Raw genomic sequence first — 19,279 nt, forward strand, 5'->3', positions numbered from 1 at the left:
GGATGTTATTCAAATCTACAAATGTGCTTCATCTCACACGGGGTTTCCCCGCGTATCCACCTCCTGCTCTAGACCCACATTAGAAAGCATACTGGTATTAGTTAGGTGATAAACAGAGAGGCTGGAATGATACAGTTTTCTTGTCCAGGGAGCCGCTCACAGGACGACAACCTGCTTTATTGGACTGGACAGGCACTGGCATCCTGGGGGTGGCTGTTCAGCATTGGCCTTTCACAGGGCTGCCCTTTTCATCCACACATGTTAAACGCTCTGCCGGAGCAGTTGGGGAGGGGGGGATGCTGCAGAGAGAATGAGGGATAGAAAGGAAGAGAGAATTGGGAAGTGAGAAGGGGAGGCTTTGTGAAAAGTGCACACTGCTCTTTCAAGATAAGCCATATGTTCTGTCCTATTTTCTCTTTGCTGCTGCGTAGATGCTCAGCACTGCCCCGAGCACTTGTTCCGTTAATCAGAGCTTGAACCGAACGTTACAGGTTAATCTGTTAGACCTGAACCAGAACCAGCATTTATTTACCAGCTCATTTCAAAGAAACTCCATCTCAATAGCCACTGCGGTTGTTTGAACTTTGCTTCGTTTGAACTTTGTTTCTAAACCTATCTATTACAATGGTGCGTGAGTTGATAGTGAAACCGAGTGTTGGCTTTTCAATGTGCACACACACAGCATTTGCAATTGAATTGGTTGGATTTATCTGAACTGACAGATCCCAATGAACCAAACAACTCCTCTGTCTGTGTGGATTCTTTGTTATTGTTTAAGATGAACGTTATATCAGAGTTTTTAAACATCCTTATTTGTAGTTAGTACATTGTTATGTTAGTGAGGACTTTATGATAACAGCCATTATTTATAGAGCTCCATATAATAAGATAAGTCATCTCAGGGCTCTTAGTAGCTCTAGACAGTGCAGAGACTCCGCATTTCTCTATGAGCTAGAACTTAGTGGCAGTGACAAGAATAAACCTGGAGCTGAATGGGGCTCTGGGTCGGTGCCGGCCTCATTGGTTGGGTCAAATGAAAGTGAATCAAAAAATGTCAGGGACTTAAAATAATCACTAACCTTATGCTGTAAAACACATTAAACTTAAAGAAACAATTCATGTGTAAGAAAGAAAAAGGAAACGTATCTAACTCAGACTTGCTTCAATCATTAAAATACGTCAATCAGTTGTCATTCACCCCAAACCTGCGACCCTCAAAGAACGTCGATCACAGCTTTACCTTGGGTTGAGACAATAAATGACAGATTCTACGCCACAGTGGGTTACTGTAGATTCTGCAAAGACAAAAACATAGAGTATAGACACTGTCACACAATAGCAGTGAGACGACCTCAAACACAACAACAAGGATTGTGACAATATGAAGGTAGATCAGCCACAGGAATATCAGTTGCTTCTTATAGGTTGACAGTTATTCATATGGGTAAGGTTTTTAATAAATGTGCTATGCTGCCATGTTTTTTCATCATGTTTAAAGTTGTACATTTTGGTGATCTGGAACCAAGCTGCACCTTCCCTTTCTCACTCTGTCAATCTCTCTCGCTGTTTTTCTCGGCTCCTCAGCCCTGAGGCGTTCAGCGGTTACCTGGACGACATCATCAGCTACCGGTGGGAGCTGGAAGAGGGGAAGCCCAACCCACTTAGAGAGGGGCCCTTCGAGAATCTGCCTCCTCGCACTCAGGTGGAGCTGCTGCACCGGCTCTGTGATTACCGCCTGGATGCTGCTGATGTCTTTGACCTGCTGAAGGTACGACACTCACGAGGAGCAGCTAAACGAACCCGAGTCAATTGAAATCCAAGCCATTTAATTGTCGGCAATGATACTGGGCATTAGAGCGTTGCAGCAGCTCTATTGAGGTTGCATTAGTCTGTATGCAAATACAACAGAATGGATTTCCATTACACTTACTGTACATTTTGGTACAGATCCAGGAATTTATTTTTCCACTTTCTGTAATATTGCAAGATAAGCGTTTTAAATGTCACTGTTTTCCCAAGGAATAATTCATGGATCTTGATCACACAGAATATAAGCATATTAAGGGCCTTGCTATCTATGAGTGTGTGAAATTTGATGTAGCTTCACTGAATTTAAGGGGACTATTGAGCCTCATCATGGGTATGAGTTCTACTGCGTTACCTTCTAGTTTTATGTACATTTAAACGAGCAGACTTAACAAAGGTATGTGTGTCCTGGCATAAACAAAGCTGTGATTAATTGTAACATGACAGTTTTATCCCTGTGTTGTCTGTCAGTTTGGTTTTCCTGTCCATATATTTTGCCTTTTTGTCATGAGATAAGATTTTTTTTAAAGCCAATTTATCACATTCAATTAATAAAGGCACTCAGTGAGATAATGAAAGCGCTTCATGTCCGTGTGATTCACAGCCGCGTAGGCTAGAAGGACTAAATTACCTCACCCACTGATGATTTAAAAACACAGTCCTACACATGATTTATAAAAAATGTAAAGTCCCCACCCCCACTGTCCCTCAGGGCCTGGATGCAGACAGCCTCAGGGTGGAACCGCTGGGGCAAGATGAAAATGGAGCCCTCTACTGGTACTTTTATGGCACTCGTATGTACAAAGAACAGCCTGTCAAGAGGAAAATTGATAGGATCAGGTAAATACCACTGAGTACTGTGTATCGCCTTCATCTGTCCTGTTCACCAGAATGAAGAAGTTATGTCACTGCTCATGTTTTCCGCATTTGACAAGCACATTTGACACTTGTTTACAGGCCTGTTACAGGATAATTATAAATGTTATATCAAATGTCATTGCTAATTACCCCCTGTTAAAAGGCCTTATTTTCTTTTTCAATAGTGAACCCTCTGAACTTGCGCTACCAGAGAAAAAGAAAAGGGGAAGACCACCAAAGAAAAGAAAGTCTGACGATTCTAATCTGAGGTGAGAAAACTTTTCTGCCTGTCATCAGTACCATCAGCAGATTTCAGAGAAATGCTGACGTGTCATTGTGCATGTGTTACACAGATGTACGGGTCGTGTCAAAAGAATACATGCGTTGAACTGTAGATGCCATGGCAGGTTGTTTTGTTGTGTGGTCTTTGAGTGATATTAGATATAACGTGGCTTTATACAATCATATAAAACAAAACAAAAAAAATGTTCCAGTAGTGGAAAAGTTCTAGCAGATAATAGGTTATTAGATTTTTGCTTGTGTGTGATCCTTTTCTTTGGTCTTGGTCGGTCTTTGTACAGAAAGACCTTTAACCTACTACTAGATATGCAATGTAATTAATAATTAATTGTTTCTTGGGCACATTTTCTCTAACCAATCGGTGACCACACATGTAATGTAAAGGTCACGAACACGTACTGTAATTTCATTCACAAAGTACAGGACTGCTGCTCTTGCATCAGGACTATTGCATTTTAATATTGTTTTAGTCATTTTGTTCTTTCTAGCAATCTTTTTGATTTATTTATCTCCCTGTTTTTCTTTTCAGTGACACAGAAAGAGAAGAGCCGGAAGTCAAGACAGAAGATGTACCGGAGGATCCTCCCATAAGGAAAAGTGAGATGATCTCATCATTATAAGCTTTTTATATTTCTGTTCACAACATCATGGAATCATGGAAATGTAATTTTTGATTTTAATCGATAAGCCAACGTGTCTCCCCCCACCAGGCATCAAGCGAGGCACTTGGTCCCTTGTGTGCGAGACAGAGGAACAGTGGGTCAGTCTGGCAGAAAGCATCAAGGACAAACCCTCCCCACAGGACCGCCACCTCTACCGTGTCATCAGCCAGAACTTTCTGCCCGAGATCAGCAGCATGATTGAGCACAAGGTCAGACACGTAGGAGACATAACCATTAGTCTCAATCACAGCAGCCCATACTGGCCCCTTAATTTCCATTTTCACTTTTATCATTTTTATCAGCCTACCTTTTGCTTCACCACGTTATTCGAGCTTGACAGGTTGAACCTCCGTTTAGCTGCTTCTAGTATGTTCTGCTGCAAATCACCGTCAACCGTCTTCGTGTCGCTGTTTTGGGGGATCCTGGATTCTTACCTGGGATGGCTGCAGGACGGGTGGAGTGAAAGCTGGTCTGAGCTTGCCCTTAATTCTGCGCTCAGGCTTAGTGATGATGTCGGCCTCAGGCCTTTAAAAATAAGACATGACAGTGAAGAACTATGCTTTCCCGCTAGTTTGGTAGAGTGAGAGTCCAAGTTTGGCCACACCAGGGGTCACGCTCATTTGTCATCATCTTCCCTGGAATGTGTGTTCTTCAGGAGCAGATTGTTTGGTGTACTTGTTGTTTGTTTTGTTCATAACGAGCAGGAGTCCACAGCCGACACAATTTACTCAGTTTTCCTTTCAGTTTAGAATATTTCAATGGTTTGCAATACAATATATATTTCAGAGATTGAATGCTGCAATTATTCAAAGCCCCCAGCAGGTCCTTGATTTTTATACCTCCTTTTGTATTAAGATGTGTGGGGTTCACTCCACTCCTGTGTGATGTATAACAAGGAGTGCCTGTTGCTATAGAAACCCCCCTCAGCCGTTCTCCATCATCATCATCAACAATGAAGTAAAGAATCCTGCTGGTCGTATTCGGCGACAGAGGGGTCACTCACTTTTCACACAAATGGATGAATGTGGTCCTGTCCTTCACTGACTGTACAACTCAACATTATATACGACATTCAGAAGGCCCTCTGTCTGTAGCTTCCCTCAGTACTGGATGTTATTGAAGCAGCACAGAAGAATCACAGACTTCTTTGTTTATGATCTGTTGTGATTCCACTAAAGACAGATTTATTTAAAACCGAACCAGGCAGCGTTTCCCACTCTACATGGTCTCTATCAAACATGATCACAGGGCGGAGGAAAAGAACTCTGATTAATCTGACTTCGCTCAAAGACTCAATTAAAAGGGAAGAGCATTCCCCTAATGTTCCTTTTATATGCAAATAAATTCCCCTGATGTCGCACAGCGGGAGATTACACTGAAATACCCTCTTTATTAATTATATATTCATTACACCAACACATTTCACTGTAGCTGTGTAGAGAGTCTGTTATTTATTTAAGACTAAATTTATCTTGTTCAAGCAGACAGTCGTCTTTTCATTCTGTTTGCTCTAATTAGAGACAACAGATGCTTTGACGTTTAAAGCACTTTACTAACTCTCGCCTGCTTCGAGAGAATGAAGAACAAATTTCTCTGAGTCCTTGAATCCCTTTTCCCCTAAAACACACACTAACATCTGCCTTTTGTCTGCAATGGGAATGGATACGATCGGCATTCACTGCGATCGGCAGTGATGGAAACGGGACTCCCAGGTGAACGTTTTAATTTGTCTGTGATCGTGATGCACCAGGAAAAAAAGACAGAGATGCAATTGCCTTTATTGGCAACGGGAAAGGGGTTTACCCTCGTTTTAAATAACCTGTTTATACCTTCTAATTTCTGTTTAAAATTAGTAAGGTCTTCAACCTGTTTATAAGGAAGCTGGAAATGCCTGTTGAATGGTTTTAAATGTAGTAATAGTGTAGCATGTGTGTATACTTCACATAAATATATCCGTCTATGTGGGTGTGTGCCTACAACTGTGTCCAATACACTGTGTGTGTTTAGTCTTGAATCCTTTCTTCCACACATCTCGGGCTGCTGTCACCAGCCATTTCACGGGGCACTGACAGCAGGCGGGAGCTCACCTTGAGGCAGAGCGGAGCCTCTTGAATGACAGCTCTGCTGTGCCGCAGGATTCGCTCTTCAACCTCTCTCAGTGGTGACACCAGGGGCACTCCATCTCTTATGTGCTGGATGGTGTGGGGGATGTAGAGAGGAATTGTCGAACCCCGGGATACGCCCGCGCTTCAGAGGAAGACCAGGCAGAGATGGCGTCGGGGCAGAAGAGTTGTGGAGAGTAGCATAGATCAGATCCTGAACATCTGTCTTCTTCTGACATAATTTCTTTTCCTCTGTCTTTCACTCCCCCGACAACATCATCCTTCCTTCGCTGTTCGTCGCCTCACCTGCACACATCTCCACGCTTCATACAGCTGCTAATGTATTTTTAGACCGCCCACAGTTATTTTATTGATGGCCAGAAGCCCGACTGTGACACCTCTCAGTGCTGTTAGCTGCTCTGGGCTGATGGTTATTTACAGTCCTGCTTCCCTGATGAACTCTGACATGAGCTGCAGAGGCCAGTCCCTGATATAGACAGGCTTTCAAGGGATTCGCTTATAGCTCTGTTGGCTGGTGTCTCCCTCCTCCACTGCTTGCTCTATCTGGATTACTGATATGTCGTGGATGTGGACTCAAATGAGGATTTATAGGCCTTGTTATTTTCAGGATGCATCCTGAGGAATTCAACATGTTGTGATCAACAGCTCCATGATTGGCCGTGTGTAGTGCAGTTGTCAGACTGGACAGCATGCCCTTACACAGTGCCGTCAAATCATTACGAATGATTAGGAGAGTCACAGGAGACACACATGCTTTTATTTCTCCTTTTCCCCCCCAGGGAAAGGTGGGGGAACGTAGGCAGCAGAGTAGAGAGGGTGACTGGGGGAGGGGAGAGCCAGTGACCTCTCAATACTGAGTGCTTCTCCACAACTCCCCAGGGCCTGTCACTTCAGTGTGATGCTCGTCTGCTGATCTGTCTTGAAGGCTCAATCAGTGATTTGTTGACCATAAGTTACAGGCATTACGTAATATAAAAAGAAGTTGAAAATATAAGACTAATTTATTTACATTTACACACTTCAGTAAAGCAAAATCACCTTTTACATTCAAAGAAAAGTTGTACTTGTCTGCTGTTAGTTGGCTTTCCATCAATTCAGAAGTGAGGTTCCAACTTGCATTGCCCTTTTTAGCTGCTATTAGACATGCACTGAAGTCCCCCCGTAAAATGTTAAGAAAATGTCAGTGAGCCCATGTGACAAAACAGCAGGGGAATTTCCAGAAAATTCCCAGTGAGGAAGTGGTGGTTTTACAGTGGTGGTAAAAAATGGAAGAATACAGATATGTCAGAAGAGGTTCAAGCCCTTGACGAAGATGTCAACTTGTAGGTTTATTGTCAAGACAAAGTAAACATAACATCTGAGTCAGTAGCTTCTTCTCCTACCATCTTCAATGTGCTGTAAACAAAAACACTGTGCAATGGAATTTAAACTTTACATCCTGCCTCCTGCAAGCTCTGCCCAGATGCTATCCCTCGCCTGAATGTTCCGGAAATGTTCGTGTTGCTGTGACTGCGTCTGAGCCGAACAATCTCGTGCTGCTATCTTCACCTTTTGAAAGAATGTAGAACGGGTATAATTAACAGAGCTTAATCCTTTTCTCTTTGCTTTGTCTTCAGGAACGAGAACAGAAACAGAAACTACTGGACCCCACCCCAGTTCGCACATCACAGCGCTTCTCTGGAAAACACATTCAGCCAGAGGACGAGGTGTGTGTGTGTGTGTGTGTTTGTCTGTGTACATGTTTTTAAACTACATCTGCAGTAGCATAATGAAAACATCTATTTACAGACATAATGATATGTTTTTCCGGAAAATATTGTTTTTTTACTAGTGCAGTGCTTCCCCATGTAATTAGGTGTTTCAGCCCCTATTAGTATTTTGGGTCTGGGTTTCTTCTGTCCATCATTCCTACTGTTAAAGTGTATCCCATGATCAGTCCAGTGTAGAGTAATGGGCTTGTCTTGTGTCTTTGTATTCAGGACTGTCTGAAGGCTGTCTCAGAGGAGGAGAAGAGGAAAGATGAGGAGCTGGACAGGCAGGTCCTGCTGGCTGAGCAGCGACGAGAAGAGGAGCGGATTCTGCAGGAAGAACGGCAGATGGAGAAGATGGAGAAGATCAAAGCTGTGGAGGGTAAGATGGATGGACACGCAGATAGATGGGTCACAAATGGAAAGTTGTGCGAAACATCCCACATCATACTTCATACTGCAGCAGCTTCATACTTTAAAAAAAAGCTGGTGGTAAATGCAAGAAAGGTTATTAAACAAAAATGAAGCTAATTGCCAGAAGTCAAAAAATCAAGGAGCAGCAGTCATTTCATATTCTTTCATCAGCGACACGTCAGCAGCAGGTAGGTGTCTTTCATGTTCCTCGTCCAGCTCCGGGATGAAGGGCAGACTGGATCGTGAAGGACACCCCATGCACAGGCTTTAACATTTCCACTGCTGCTGGTTTGGCTCTTAACGGCTGAGAAATCTCCAGTAGCATAGCTGCACTGGAAGCCTTGTAATTTATGTATAGTACACAGAGACTGTGAGAGGGAATGTTCAGGGCCTTTAATCACAGGATCACTTCTCCTTTTCTCCCTCCCTCTGATGTCATCTGTCAAGGGTTAATGAACTGCTGATTGTGCTTCAGTGGAGGAGCCTCATTAATGTATTATAGATGAACAGCAGGACCTGGCCTGACTCTCTGTGTGCGTTGCATATGTGGAATCCACCCTCAAACATCTTTAATGCACACGGCAGGGGGGCTGGCAGGGCCTCTCTGCCTTTCATGTTAAAAGATAAAGCGGTGATACATTTCTCCTCTGCTCTTTTGATCAGCTGTGCCCGAGAAAAGATGGCTCATGAATCGCTCCCTCTGCTTATCTGAATTGCTGCCGCCTCTGATGGCGAACGCCTGGTTTTCATTGACTCCCCTGACATTGTCAATGGGCACAAAGTGCAATTTAAACTGTAACTCGCAAGCCTGAAAAAGCAATTAAATCATTGTTGGCCTGAAGCCTCCAGAGACTGGTGATTTTTATTGTTTGTGCGTCTAATTGCCCCCCCCCCGTGTTCATCCTTCTCTCTCAGAAAGAGCAAAAAGGCGTAAGATGCGAGAGGAAAGGGCCTGGCTGCTGTCTGAAGGAAAGGACCTGCCACCTGAACTCCTGAATCTGGAGCCTTCTTCACCTGTCCTCAGAACACGCAGGAATAAAGAATTGTAAGAGGCTTTGTGCATTTCTGACATGAGATTTCACTCTCTACTGGAATTACTCATTGATTCTTATTTGTAACATGTCCTGTGTTTGACATTACAGCTATGAAATGGATGACGACTACACTGCCCTGTACAAAGGTATGCTTACAGGATCTCTACTAGAGACCATTTCTTTGTCTCAATCCACATGTCTGAACTGATCTAATCTCTCTTCTTCAGTGCTTGAGGTGCTGAAATCCCATAAAGACGCTTGGCCTTTCTTGGAGCCTGTGGACGACTCCTACGCGCCCAATTACCATGAGCTCATCCAGGTACAAGTAACTGTCATTGTTTTCACTAATTGTGTTTGTGAGTTAATGAATTCATGTTTGGTTTATCTCCGAATGTGTATGTGGATATTTGCATGAGGTTTTAATTGTTATTCTCTTATTCTTATCCCCTCAGACGCCCATGGACCTGTCAACCATTGAGAAAAAGCTCAATGATGGCGATTACATTGTTAAGGAGGAGTTTGTTGCTGACGTGAAGCTCATGTTTGAAAACTGCATCGAGTACAACGGAGAAGACAGTGGTAAATGAACACAAATCCAGTTCCTCCCATTAACAGGTTGTCTCAGCAGGAGACCACTGCATCAAAATCAATTCCAGTAGATGAATGTTGTGAGAAAGAAGTGCATATATGCGTTCATGGGGGTGAGAAACGGGGGGTGAGAGTGGGAGAAAGAGCAAAAGAAAGGGGGCCGGACCTAGTGGTGGTTTGGGGCCGGGGCCAGGGCAGCCTTGACAGTGATTAATGGGGAGTGATTGAGCTGTGCTCCAGTGCTCAGGGGGATCTGAGCCTTGCAGTGCCAGAGAAACATTCCAGGCCCTAAGCCCCCTGTCTGGAGCCATCCATCCAACTGAATGCTCTCCCCAGGGACGGGGGGTAGAAGAGTGTGTAGGGGGGCCTGGATGGAGGAGGAAGGGGTTGGAGGGAGCAGGGGTCAACCGACGCCCTCTGACCTGGTCAGTCAGCCGGTGTGAGCTGAGAACAGAGGAGCAAGTGTGTGTCTATGGGTACATACATGCAAATTATTTTGCAGTGCTCGAGGGGTAAGGGTTAAGAGTGGCCAAGAGATGGAGTGATGTATGTTTGGAAAAGAGGAAGTGAATGAAAACCTATTATTGTTTGAGGATACATGAGTGGATGTGCTACAGGTGTTTTGAGTGTGTGACTTTGTTTATGTGGTTGTGTGAAAGAACTTTTGTTTGCGTTATCATGAGCCTACCTGACGTTGATCCCTGTCTGCTTCCAGAGTACACCATCATGGCAGAGTCCCTTGACCGGTGTTTCAGTCGGGCCATTTTAAAACATATCCCAGCAGAGGACTGCGACACGGATGAGGAATTCCACATCAATCGAGAAGACAAGGAGCGCAAAGACAAAAAGCGCAACCGTGGCAGTAAAGGTTTGGGGCCTGAGAGTCTGATCAAGGCCACTGAGCAAGTCCAGCGTAAGAGAAACTCACAGGGGGGCAAAGGCACCACACCCTCCGAGGAAGAGGAGTACAAGCTGACACGACCACCACCTCCTCCTCACTGGGCCAATGGCCCTCCTCACCCCCACAGCCTACCTCCAAGCCATCAACGCATCCATGGAGGAGACATGAGAGGCTTGTACCACCCAGGGCAACAGGTATTGACAGCACAACTTTCTTTTTTAAAGTTTGAATAAATATCTCACTTATTCTCACAATAATTAAAGCACCGTAATCCTATTTTTTTTATTATGAAATCTACAAGGAGAGACTAAAGAATTCTCTCCATTTTACCAGCTCCGTCATCCACATGGGCCCCCTGCTCACCATGGTCCACCTATGTATGCCCAGAGGATGGGTATGGACCCCCGCTTCACTTACTCAGCTCATCTTTCCAGGCACGGAGACCCTAATTTGAACCGCTTCGCCAGTGACTTCAACATGCAGGTATGGATTACTGTTACTGGTATTAGTTACTGTAACACTGCATGCAATTAATGCGTGTGTGAATATATGTAGCTAAGTTTCTTTATGTGGATATCTTATACTAGGCTCAATAATGTTGAATTAATAGCATTGTTTGTGTTACTGAACCTTATTATGTGTACAGACTGATGTATAGATATACTGATCAAAACGCCCTTATTACATCTTCTTTTGTTTTTCTCAGCACCGCATGGTAGAAGGACATCACATGGGTCCGAGGTATCCAATGGGCCAGGATCCTAAACAGCAGCCACATCCACACCAGCAGCAGCACCCTTACATGGGTCCGGCTCATGGCCCATCTCTGGGCCCACGTCCCGTGGCCCTGCAGCCTGGACCTCCTCCTGAAGCCAGCATGTACCCATCCCACCACCATCCAGAGAGCCACACCATGCACCCCATGGGCAACAGATTCTCAGGACCAGGTGGACCAACTCAACACAACTACCCAGGCTTGAGACAACCTGGCATGGCTCTCTCACACATGTGGCCTGGTATGAATCACCAGGAGAGACCCAATGGGATGCACATACAAGATCCCAACATGGTGAACCAGCGCAACTACGGTTACGGTGGAGTCCCACCTCCAGTAGGGCATAAACCATGGCCAGAAGCTGCAGGATACCCTCACCCTCCTCCCAATGCCCAGTATCAAATGTCTGCAGGGGTCAGCTCCCAGGGGCCCATGTCCCCCCGTCCCCCTGTTACCCACCCAGACTCCTCTGGCAGGACACGCTTGGCTTCCATGCTGGAAAGCCCAGAGATGCTGGCCCTGCAGCAGCTGTCAGCCTCCTCTGGACCCCCTGCTGGTGCCCCTCATCAGCACATGGGCAACTTTCAGCGGCCTGGGCCCCCATCAGGAATTGGCAGCATCCCAGCTCACCCCTCACAGCAGCCTCCCCCTGCCCCTGAGGTTCAGCTGCTGCATCCTGCTAAAGACAATGGGCCAGACAGCCAGCTCCCTCAACAGACAGACACACAGCCCAAAGGTAGACCTGACCTTCTCTTATTATTTTGCTTTTCACATTCTGCATGAAGGAACCCAAGTACACTCTAACCTTTTTCTGCACAAATGTTCTTCCTAGTCTTAGTGTCTCAATTTGTTAACCATCACAGAAAACATCCTTGCCCTTCCTCCCCCTCAAATGTTTTTTTGTAATTGGATTTTAATCATTTTTCACAGTAAGTGGCAGAATTCATATTCATTGATGTAGTGAAACCTCTTGCTGGTTGTTGTCAGTTAAGCATCTCCAGCAATCTTACAGATGTGTTTGCATCCTGTCTGTAAAGGAATGGAACAGCAACACATTTTATAGGTGGCATTAAATGACAGACATCTGTTCTTTCCTTGTTTTTATATCTGTATTCTTTGAGGCTACATTTTTCTTGTAATTATAGTTCATCAATCATCAATGCTAACCTCCCCTTGCTATTCTTTTGTGCTAACTCATCTTTCATCCTTCTGTATGTGAACAGGCACAACGTCGGAGAACAAAATGGCTGTCAGCAACATTTCTAAAGAATCTTCTTCACACAAAAACACTTTTTCAATTAATCAAGAGCACCCGTCCAATCCCAGTCCTACAGGACGCCACAGTGAGGCCGCAGAGGGAATGCAGAGCCCCCCAGTCCCTAAATTGGTCCGATTACAAGAGAATCCCTCTGGACCATCAACAGAGAGTCAGTCCACCACCAACTGTCCTCAACCCACCAATGCCACAACTGTTTCACCCCATCTCAACACAAGTAACATCAGCTCCAGGGATCCCGCTCCACTCAACACCTCTCAGCAAACACAGAATAGTCAACAGCAATACGAAGCAAGCCCTGCACTTCTTCCCCAAAATGCACCACCACTGCAAGTACCAGCATCTCAGAATTCCACTCAGCAGATGTCGGAGAACAATTCCCCACACGTGCAGAATGCACATCAGCAAAGTGAGCATCAGCAGAATGTCCAAAAACAACAGCAGCAGCTGCCTCATGCCACCCAGAGTACCCCCCCTCAATGCCCCCCTTCCACCTCGCCCCAGCTAATGACCCAGAATTCACAGCAGCACAATTCCCTGCTACCCCCACAACCAGTCCACCAAAACATCTCTCCCGAACGTCCCACGCAGAACAGCCCCATGCATGGGATGCCACAGAGTGCTACACAAGGAGCCCAGCCTGGACCCCCTCAGCCAGCTCCTCTCACATCTTTACCCCCCAGTCATCCTAGCCCACTGTTGCCCTCCCAGCCAAGTCCAGCAGACCATGGTAATCAGAGACCCAGTGAGCCGACAAGTAGAGCAGACACAGAAAGTAGTGCCGTTCCTCCGCAGCACAACGTGATGAAATCCGGGCCTCCGAATGTTATTTATAAACACCAGGATTTCAGCCCCGGTCACCATCAAGCGCAGCTGTTGAGTAGTAACACGGGTATGCAGGCTCAGAGAGGGCTCTCACCTGGTCACAATCCAGCCATGCCTCCTCACTCCCAAGTGAATGGAGCCATGGGTCCATACAGCATGGGCAACCCTCCACATCCACACTACAGCCAGACGAACATGACCAGGTCCATGCCGTCATCCGCTCACCACCCGTACCACAACCAGACCATCAACCCCCTCCACAATCCTGCTCAACACCCCGCCTACCACCAGCAGGGAGGAGCTGCCTACTCCTACCACATGCCAGGCCAACAGCACCCTCAGGCCCACCCCAACATGTACCCAGCTCATCAGTACCAGCAGCAACACTTCTACCCCCAGCACCATCCGCAAGCTCAGACTCATAACCAAGCCACCAGTAGAGGGGGCTATCCTCAAGATGAGTGGCATCGGTCTCCTTATCAGCCTCACCAGCCAATGGCTCCTAACGCCTACCTACCTGTAGCCAGTGCCAGAAGCAACGCTCAGTCAAAGATGGAGAGCAGTGTATCACCGCAGGGCTCGGAAGCCTCCAACGGTACAAGTTTAGTTTCCCCTGGCTCTGTGTCTGAAGCAGGCCCGGAGGAGGGGAAGCGTGAAAGGAGGTCGCAGGCCAGCGGCAGTCCAGCTCGTACAGAGAGCTCAGAGCGACCTGAAAGCCCAAAGGAAATCCTGGATCTTGACAGCCATAATGCAGCTGCTCGCCACCGTAGCACCCAACCACATCAACACCCAGCTGCACACATGGCGTCTGGCTTCATGTACAACCCACGCATCATGCACCCTGGGATGCAGCATGGTGGAGTTGGAAATGGAAGCCCTTACCCTCGCCAGCCATACCCAGATCTAGGGCGCTATGCTGGCCAAAGACCTCACCCACACCTGATGGAGGCTCTGCAGCGCCCCCAGCAGCTGCCGTACTCCCCGGGTCAGACACGCATGGCCATGTACCAACATCCCCGGCCCGGTGGGCACTTCCAGGGCATGATGATTCAGCAGAGAATCCTGTCACCGGAACACTTCCTACACCCAGGGTAAAAAAAAAATCATTCTCCTGCAGCTCTCATAGCCATGTTCTTATATCTCTTTGAGCTTCTATATCACTTTTCTGCTTTAGTCCATTTTTAGAAGTGTATATTTATCTTTTGATAATATTCATAATATTTGTAACTATGATTGAAAAACTAAATCCACAGTTATGTCCCATAATAAGCAGGTAATGGGACCGAAAAAAAGTACCGAACATGGACGTCCTGTTGTAATCTTTGTTGCTGCAGATATTCATACTCTCTAAATCTGAATCTGATTCCGTCTCAGTCAAGAAGAGATGGATTTTAGAATTTGCATTCAGTTATGTTCTGTTACATACTTACTAATAGTTACTGGTACTTTCAGTGCCCATATACTGATAAGGGGATGAAGTGGTGCTAGATGCACTGCCCCATGTTTGGCCAATCAGAAGAAAGTGGGCTGAGGCCTTAGCTAATATGACTTATTTCAGTAGCTGCAGAACACAACAACTTTTAAACTGTGAATAATGCAAAGTTAGCTCATTTATAAAAATATAGAGCTGGAGATGAATATAATTGGTCCCATATAAATGAGTGTTAACATTTGTTTTTTTTCCTGTGTTTACAGGCAACAAATGATGGCTGCTCCAGGCGGCCCCAACAATAAACAGGGAGTGTGACGTGTGAGCAGAGTGAGTTGAGCTAACATAATTATACACAACTTTCCTACCTCCTGTCACATACATTTCATACCTTAGGTTACTATTCCTAAGATCATCGTTAACACATATGGTCTATTTTGTTCTAAATTCTATTTGTTTAACTCGCTCTTCTTCTTTCAGACATGTCAATATCAAAGAACATCTGGACAAAGCGGCGAGCTGAAAAGAAAGAAGATGAATGCTGACTGTGCAGAACGAGGCCCCAGATGAGAGGCTTCGCTTCACACACATCTTTTAGTGATTGTCTCACACTGAACAGATTTCTTTGAGCTCGGCTCTGCCCACCACTGGACCTGAGTATCTGACCAAGCAGCTGGTTTGACTAAGATGATAAAAAAAATGTGAAATGTTATTTAGCCCTGGAGAACGGTTCCCCTGCTCTTCTCCACACAGAGCTTTCTCACAGGGGTCAAGAACTGAACAGCTCTGTGGAACTGTTGAAGATTCACTCGAGGACTCTCCTGTTTTCCATCGTGAGCCTTTGAACTCGAATCCTCCAGGAGAAGGGCAACTTTTTTTAACCACTAGTTCCACCTGCCAAACACAGGGGACGCTGCCTTCAAGAAGCCCTTTCCTCTTTGAGGAGTTGGAACACGGATGTATTAAAGGCCACTGAACTCAGCCTGTCCGTCCTGTTCACTGAATGAATCCATCATACTGAGGAAAGGGACTTTTTTTTTTTTTACTACTATTTTCTGTTCCGACTGTATCATGAAACTCAGGTGTAGAAAAAGGAGGTACTATGAGACTGTCACCCTGACCCGGTCGACTCGCAGGCCCCTCGCCAACTGCCTTGGTCCCCTTTTGTGAATGTATGAGTGAATGTGTAGGTTACGGCACAGTAGCTGCATGTGAAAGAGCACGAACACTGATCATCTGTCTGAAGCATGAAAACCGTCCCGAAAGGGCCCAGTCAGTCACTGTCCATCTCCGCCCCCACCCTCAACAGTGTTTCTCTGCTCGCGGAGCAAACGCAGGAATATGCATCTTTCAGAGCTGCCTTCACTGATGAGAATGTCTTTGACTTAGCAGAGAGGGAAGCGACCAAGATGGCGATATTCGTATCCGACCACACCTGTCTCTGTTATGCACTACATGGTTTCTGTTGGTCTAGAACTGAGAGGCCTTGGATAGTCTTGTTTTTAGTCAATGCCTGGTAACATGTGTATATATATGTATGAAAATATATATATATATTAATTCACTTTTACTGTAGAGTCAAACCTCTTATTACAGATGAGGTCAATCTTTCCCACTAGCTGGTGTAGGCACATACACACACGACCACCACAGACCCATCAAATCCTACTGTTGTGTTTTTGGGACGTTTTTTTTGCATTCCACCTACGAACGTGTAGCTTTAGTCCTTTTGTTTGTTCACAGCCCTTCGCTTTGCATGGTTCCTCCCTCGTCACCATTTCACGACTAAACATATCCTCAGGGTGTACAGTTTCTATATACGGGTATTTTTCTGAATTACTATATGTAAGAGGAGCAGCAAAAGGAAATCGGGGCTTTACGGCCGTGACAACCACCTCACGTGATGAACTTGTTTTTTTTTTTTTTAAAGGGTCCGTCTTCATCGTCCTGAACAATATTTGGCTCAGCAAGCTGCCAGTCTGTTTGTGTTTGTGTTATTGCAAGAGAAATTGATCTAATTTGTTTTTCTACATTCCTGTAAATTTGATTTGTCGTCACAATTAATTTTGGCCTCGTCAACCTATGTCGTTTTCTCATAACTGGTGTATTGTTTTGGGGATTCTTTTCATTCACCCTAGCATATCAATGTTGCACCTGTGTGACCCCCCACAAGTGATGGCAGCAAATGAATCTACCTCATCCAGCCCGTCAGTGGCATTTACGGTCCCCTTTACTTCCTTTCATGCTCTGCCAGCCTCCTGTGGGTCAATGTTTTCTGACCAGCTTTAGCTTCACTCTGGTAGTTTTTTAGACTCTGAGAACTGATGAGGAAACGGCCTTACAATACTTCCATCATGAGAGGACATCTACGGTCGCCGTGCACAAATCTGGCCTCAACGAGACGCTGTTGTGATCTTTCAGCTGTCGGTTGGTCACAGAGTGCAGGTGCCAGTGTAGACCGTCTACTGGGTACTTTTCCCTCCCAGTTGTTTCAATGTCATCGTTGGGACTTTGTTGTACAGATTGCATGCCTCCCTGCCTACATGTTGTTGAAACTAGACAAAGTAGGCTGTATTCCAATCTAGGGTCTGTGATAGAGTTTATTAGAGTTTGGCAGATGTATAATGGCCTTAGAAATATATAAATAAGGCTTTGTTTGAGGGGAAAAATGGCGGAACGTGAAAATGCTAGCAGCTGTGAGGCAATTTTATAAACGTGTCACACAAGACTTGCTATTTTGTTGAAATAGGGAAGTGTCTCAATATTTGGTGAGCCTGATGGGGCCACTGTGGAGGTAGCGTGTTCACTCATGTGCTGTCTAACGTGTGAAGGGCAGTGTTTGTTTTTAAAGATCTGTGAGGTTGTGATACTGTCTTATGGTGTACAGATGTGGCGTGTGTGTGTGTGTGTGTGTGCGTGTGTGTGTGCGTGTGTGTGTGTGTTACTGGTGTGTAGAATCGACACCAGACGACTGGAAGTGTGCGTTCAACTCTTCATCTGTTACCCTGCTGTCATCCCTCTGCACTAGTGAAAACCATTTAGACGTGATTAAATGTGAATCATATTTATTTGCTCTTTTAAGAATTTTTGTACATTTTTGGACTCGTTTTAATATAAATGTGCTGTGTGTTCCTTTTTTTTTTTTCTTGATGTTATTTTTTTTAAGCAGTTGTCTTTTACCTCAGTAGCATGGTGGTATTGGAAAAAAAAGACCTGTGCGTTTTTAAGTGACGTTTACAAGTTCTTATCTGACTGACATAGATTATTTTGGAAATGGAACTGAGTATTTTCTATACTGTACATTTCTTAGAAATAAATAACTTTTCTTGAACAAGAGTTTGTTTTATCCTTGAAATCATAACTGTTTTCCAATGTTTTACTTTTTTTCTTTTTCCAATTTCATTTGACCTGAAACTTGCAACAGTCCTTTAATTGTAACTGCTGTGAATAAATGGAGATACAAAGAAGCCGTGCCAGCGCATAGTAATGGGACATGTATCAGTAATTTGTTAAGAGAAACTGAAAGGCCAAAAGTAATGAAATGCAAACAGCCAAACCAGAGGGCCAACGCAAGACAATGCATTAATCTATCAGAGCGGCTCACACCATCGCCTCTCATTAGAGCTCGACCTCCTGACAAACACCCTCCACCGATCATATGCTGCCTCCGCTGACCCCTCACGTCTGCAGCAGTCAGTGATGTGATGTGACGTCAGTGGTGGAGGAAGCTCTGCGGCTCCTCAGGCCTCCTTCCTTCGGGCTCCCTGTGAGCCAACAAGTAATATATTCTTTTGTCCGCGCCTAATGAGGACCCAATCGGCAGTTGAGGCGTGTAATTAAGGCACTTTAATTGAGCCTAATTAAGCTGAGTTGTAGAGCTAAATTGCAAAAGAAGAAAATGGCACAGTATATAACACTAAACGAATAGATTCAATGTTAAAAGAAAATTGGACTCTTTACCTGTAAGATTCTTACATTTATGTAAAAGATGATAAAAATCAGTATGGAATTTAATAAGAAATGTGTAAATTGTTATTGAATAGAGGTATTAGAATGATTTGACTTAAGTTGCTTTAAGGTTTAACTTCGCTTTTCAGTTTCTATGTAAAGGGGATCATTGTGGGGAGTCGTCAATGCAACTTTGTTTGACAGTGGTCGTGTGAATATAAACAGTGAACACACTTCTCCTTCATTAACCTCTAAAATGTTTAATATATCTGTTGATATTCATTTGTTCATCTACATTTTAACAGTGTCTGTGAAGTTCGTAAAAGCAGGTTGTGTCTCGTCTTCGTGTCACTGTGACCGGGTGAGGGAGGTACTTAACAGTAATAATAACAATGATAATATAGCAATAATGATAGATTGGCTCCAACCTGCATGACCCTCGAAAGGATCAATCTAGATGATGGATGGATGCATGAGTGGATAATGATAATATCAATAACAATTATAACAATTTTACATAGTAAGGAAAATAAAATGCAAATAAAACAAACAGAACAGTAAATAATGACAGCACCTTGTTCTCGTCTACATC

General features: G+C 44.8%; 1 protein-coding gene across 1 annotated transcript in view; it reads left to right on the forward strand.

Annotated features, from left to right (window-relative positions):
* LOC118109018 (cat eye syndrome critical region protein 2 homolog) overlaps positions 1-18,075 on the forward strand; it is a 36,907-nt gene extending 18,832 nt beyond the window's left edge. Inside the window, exons 3-19 of the mRNA XM_035155804.2 lie at positions 1,585-1,768; positions 2,519-2,646; positions 2,850-2,933; positions 3,494-3,561; positions 3,675-3,835; positions 7,366-7,455; positions 7,729-7,879; positions 8,827-8,956; positions 9,054-9,091; positions 9,173-9,264; positions 9,398-9,524; positions 10,249-10,628; positions 10,768-10,917; positions 11,141-11,945; positions 12,433-14,401; positions 15,006-15,069; positions 15,220-18,075. Coding sequence (XP_035011695.2) covers positions 1,585-1,768; positions 2,519-2,646; positions 2,850-2,933; positions 3,494-3,561; positions 3,675-3,835; positions 7,366-7,455; positions 7,729-7,879; positions 8,827-8,956; positions 9,054-9,091; positions 9,173-9,264; positions 9,398-9,524; positions 10,249-10,628; positions 10,768-10,917; positions 11,141-11,945; positions 12,433-14,401; positions 15,006-15,057 — 4,609 coding nt within the window. The 3' untranslated portion in view covers positions 15,058-15,069; positions 15,220-18,075. The remainder of the gene's footprint in view (positions 1-1,584; positions 1,769-2,518; positions 2,647-2,849; positions 2,934-3,493; positions 3,562-3,674; positions 3,836-7,365; positions 7,456-7,728; positions 7,880-8,826; positions 8,957-9,053; positions 9,092-9,172; positions 9,265-9,397; positions 9,525-10,248; positions 10,629-10,767; positions 10,918-11,140; positions 11,946-12,432; positions 14,402-15,005; positions 15,070-15,219) is intronic.
* The last annotated feature ends 1,204 nt before the right edge of the window (positions 18,076-19,279 follow it).

This window comes from Hippoglossus stenolepis, chromosome 5 (assembly GCF_022539355.2).
Source record: "Hippoglossus stenolepis isolate QCI-W04-F060 chromosome 5, HSTE1.2, whole genome shotgun sequence".
Classification (NCBI taxonomy): Eukaryota; Metazoa; Chordata; class Actinopteri; order Pleuronectiformes; family Pleuronectidae; genus Hippoglossus; species Hippoglossus stenolepis.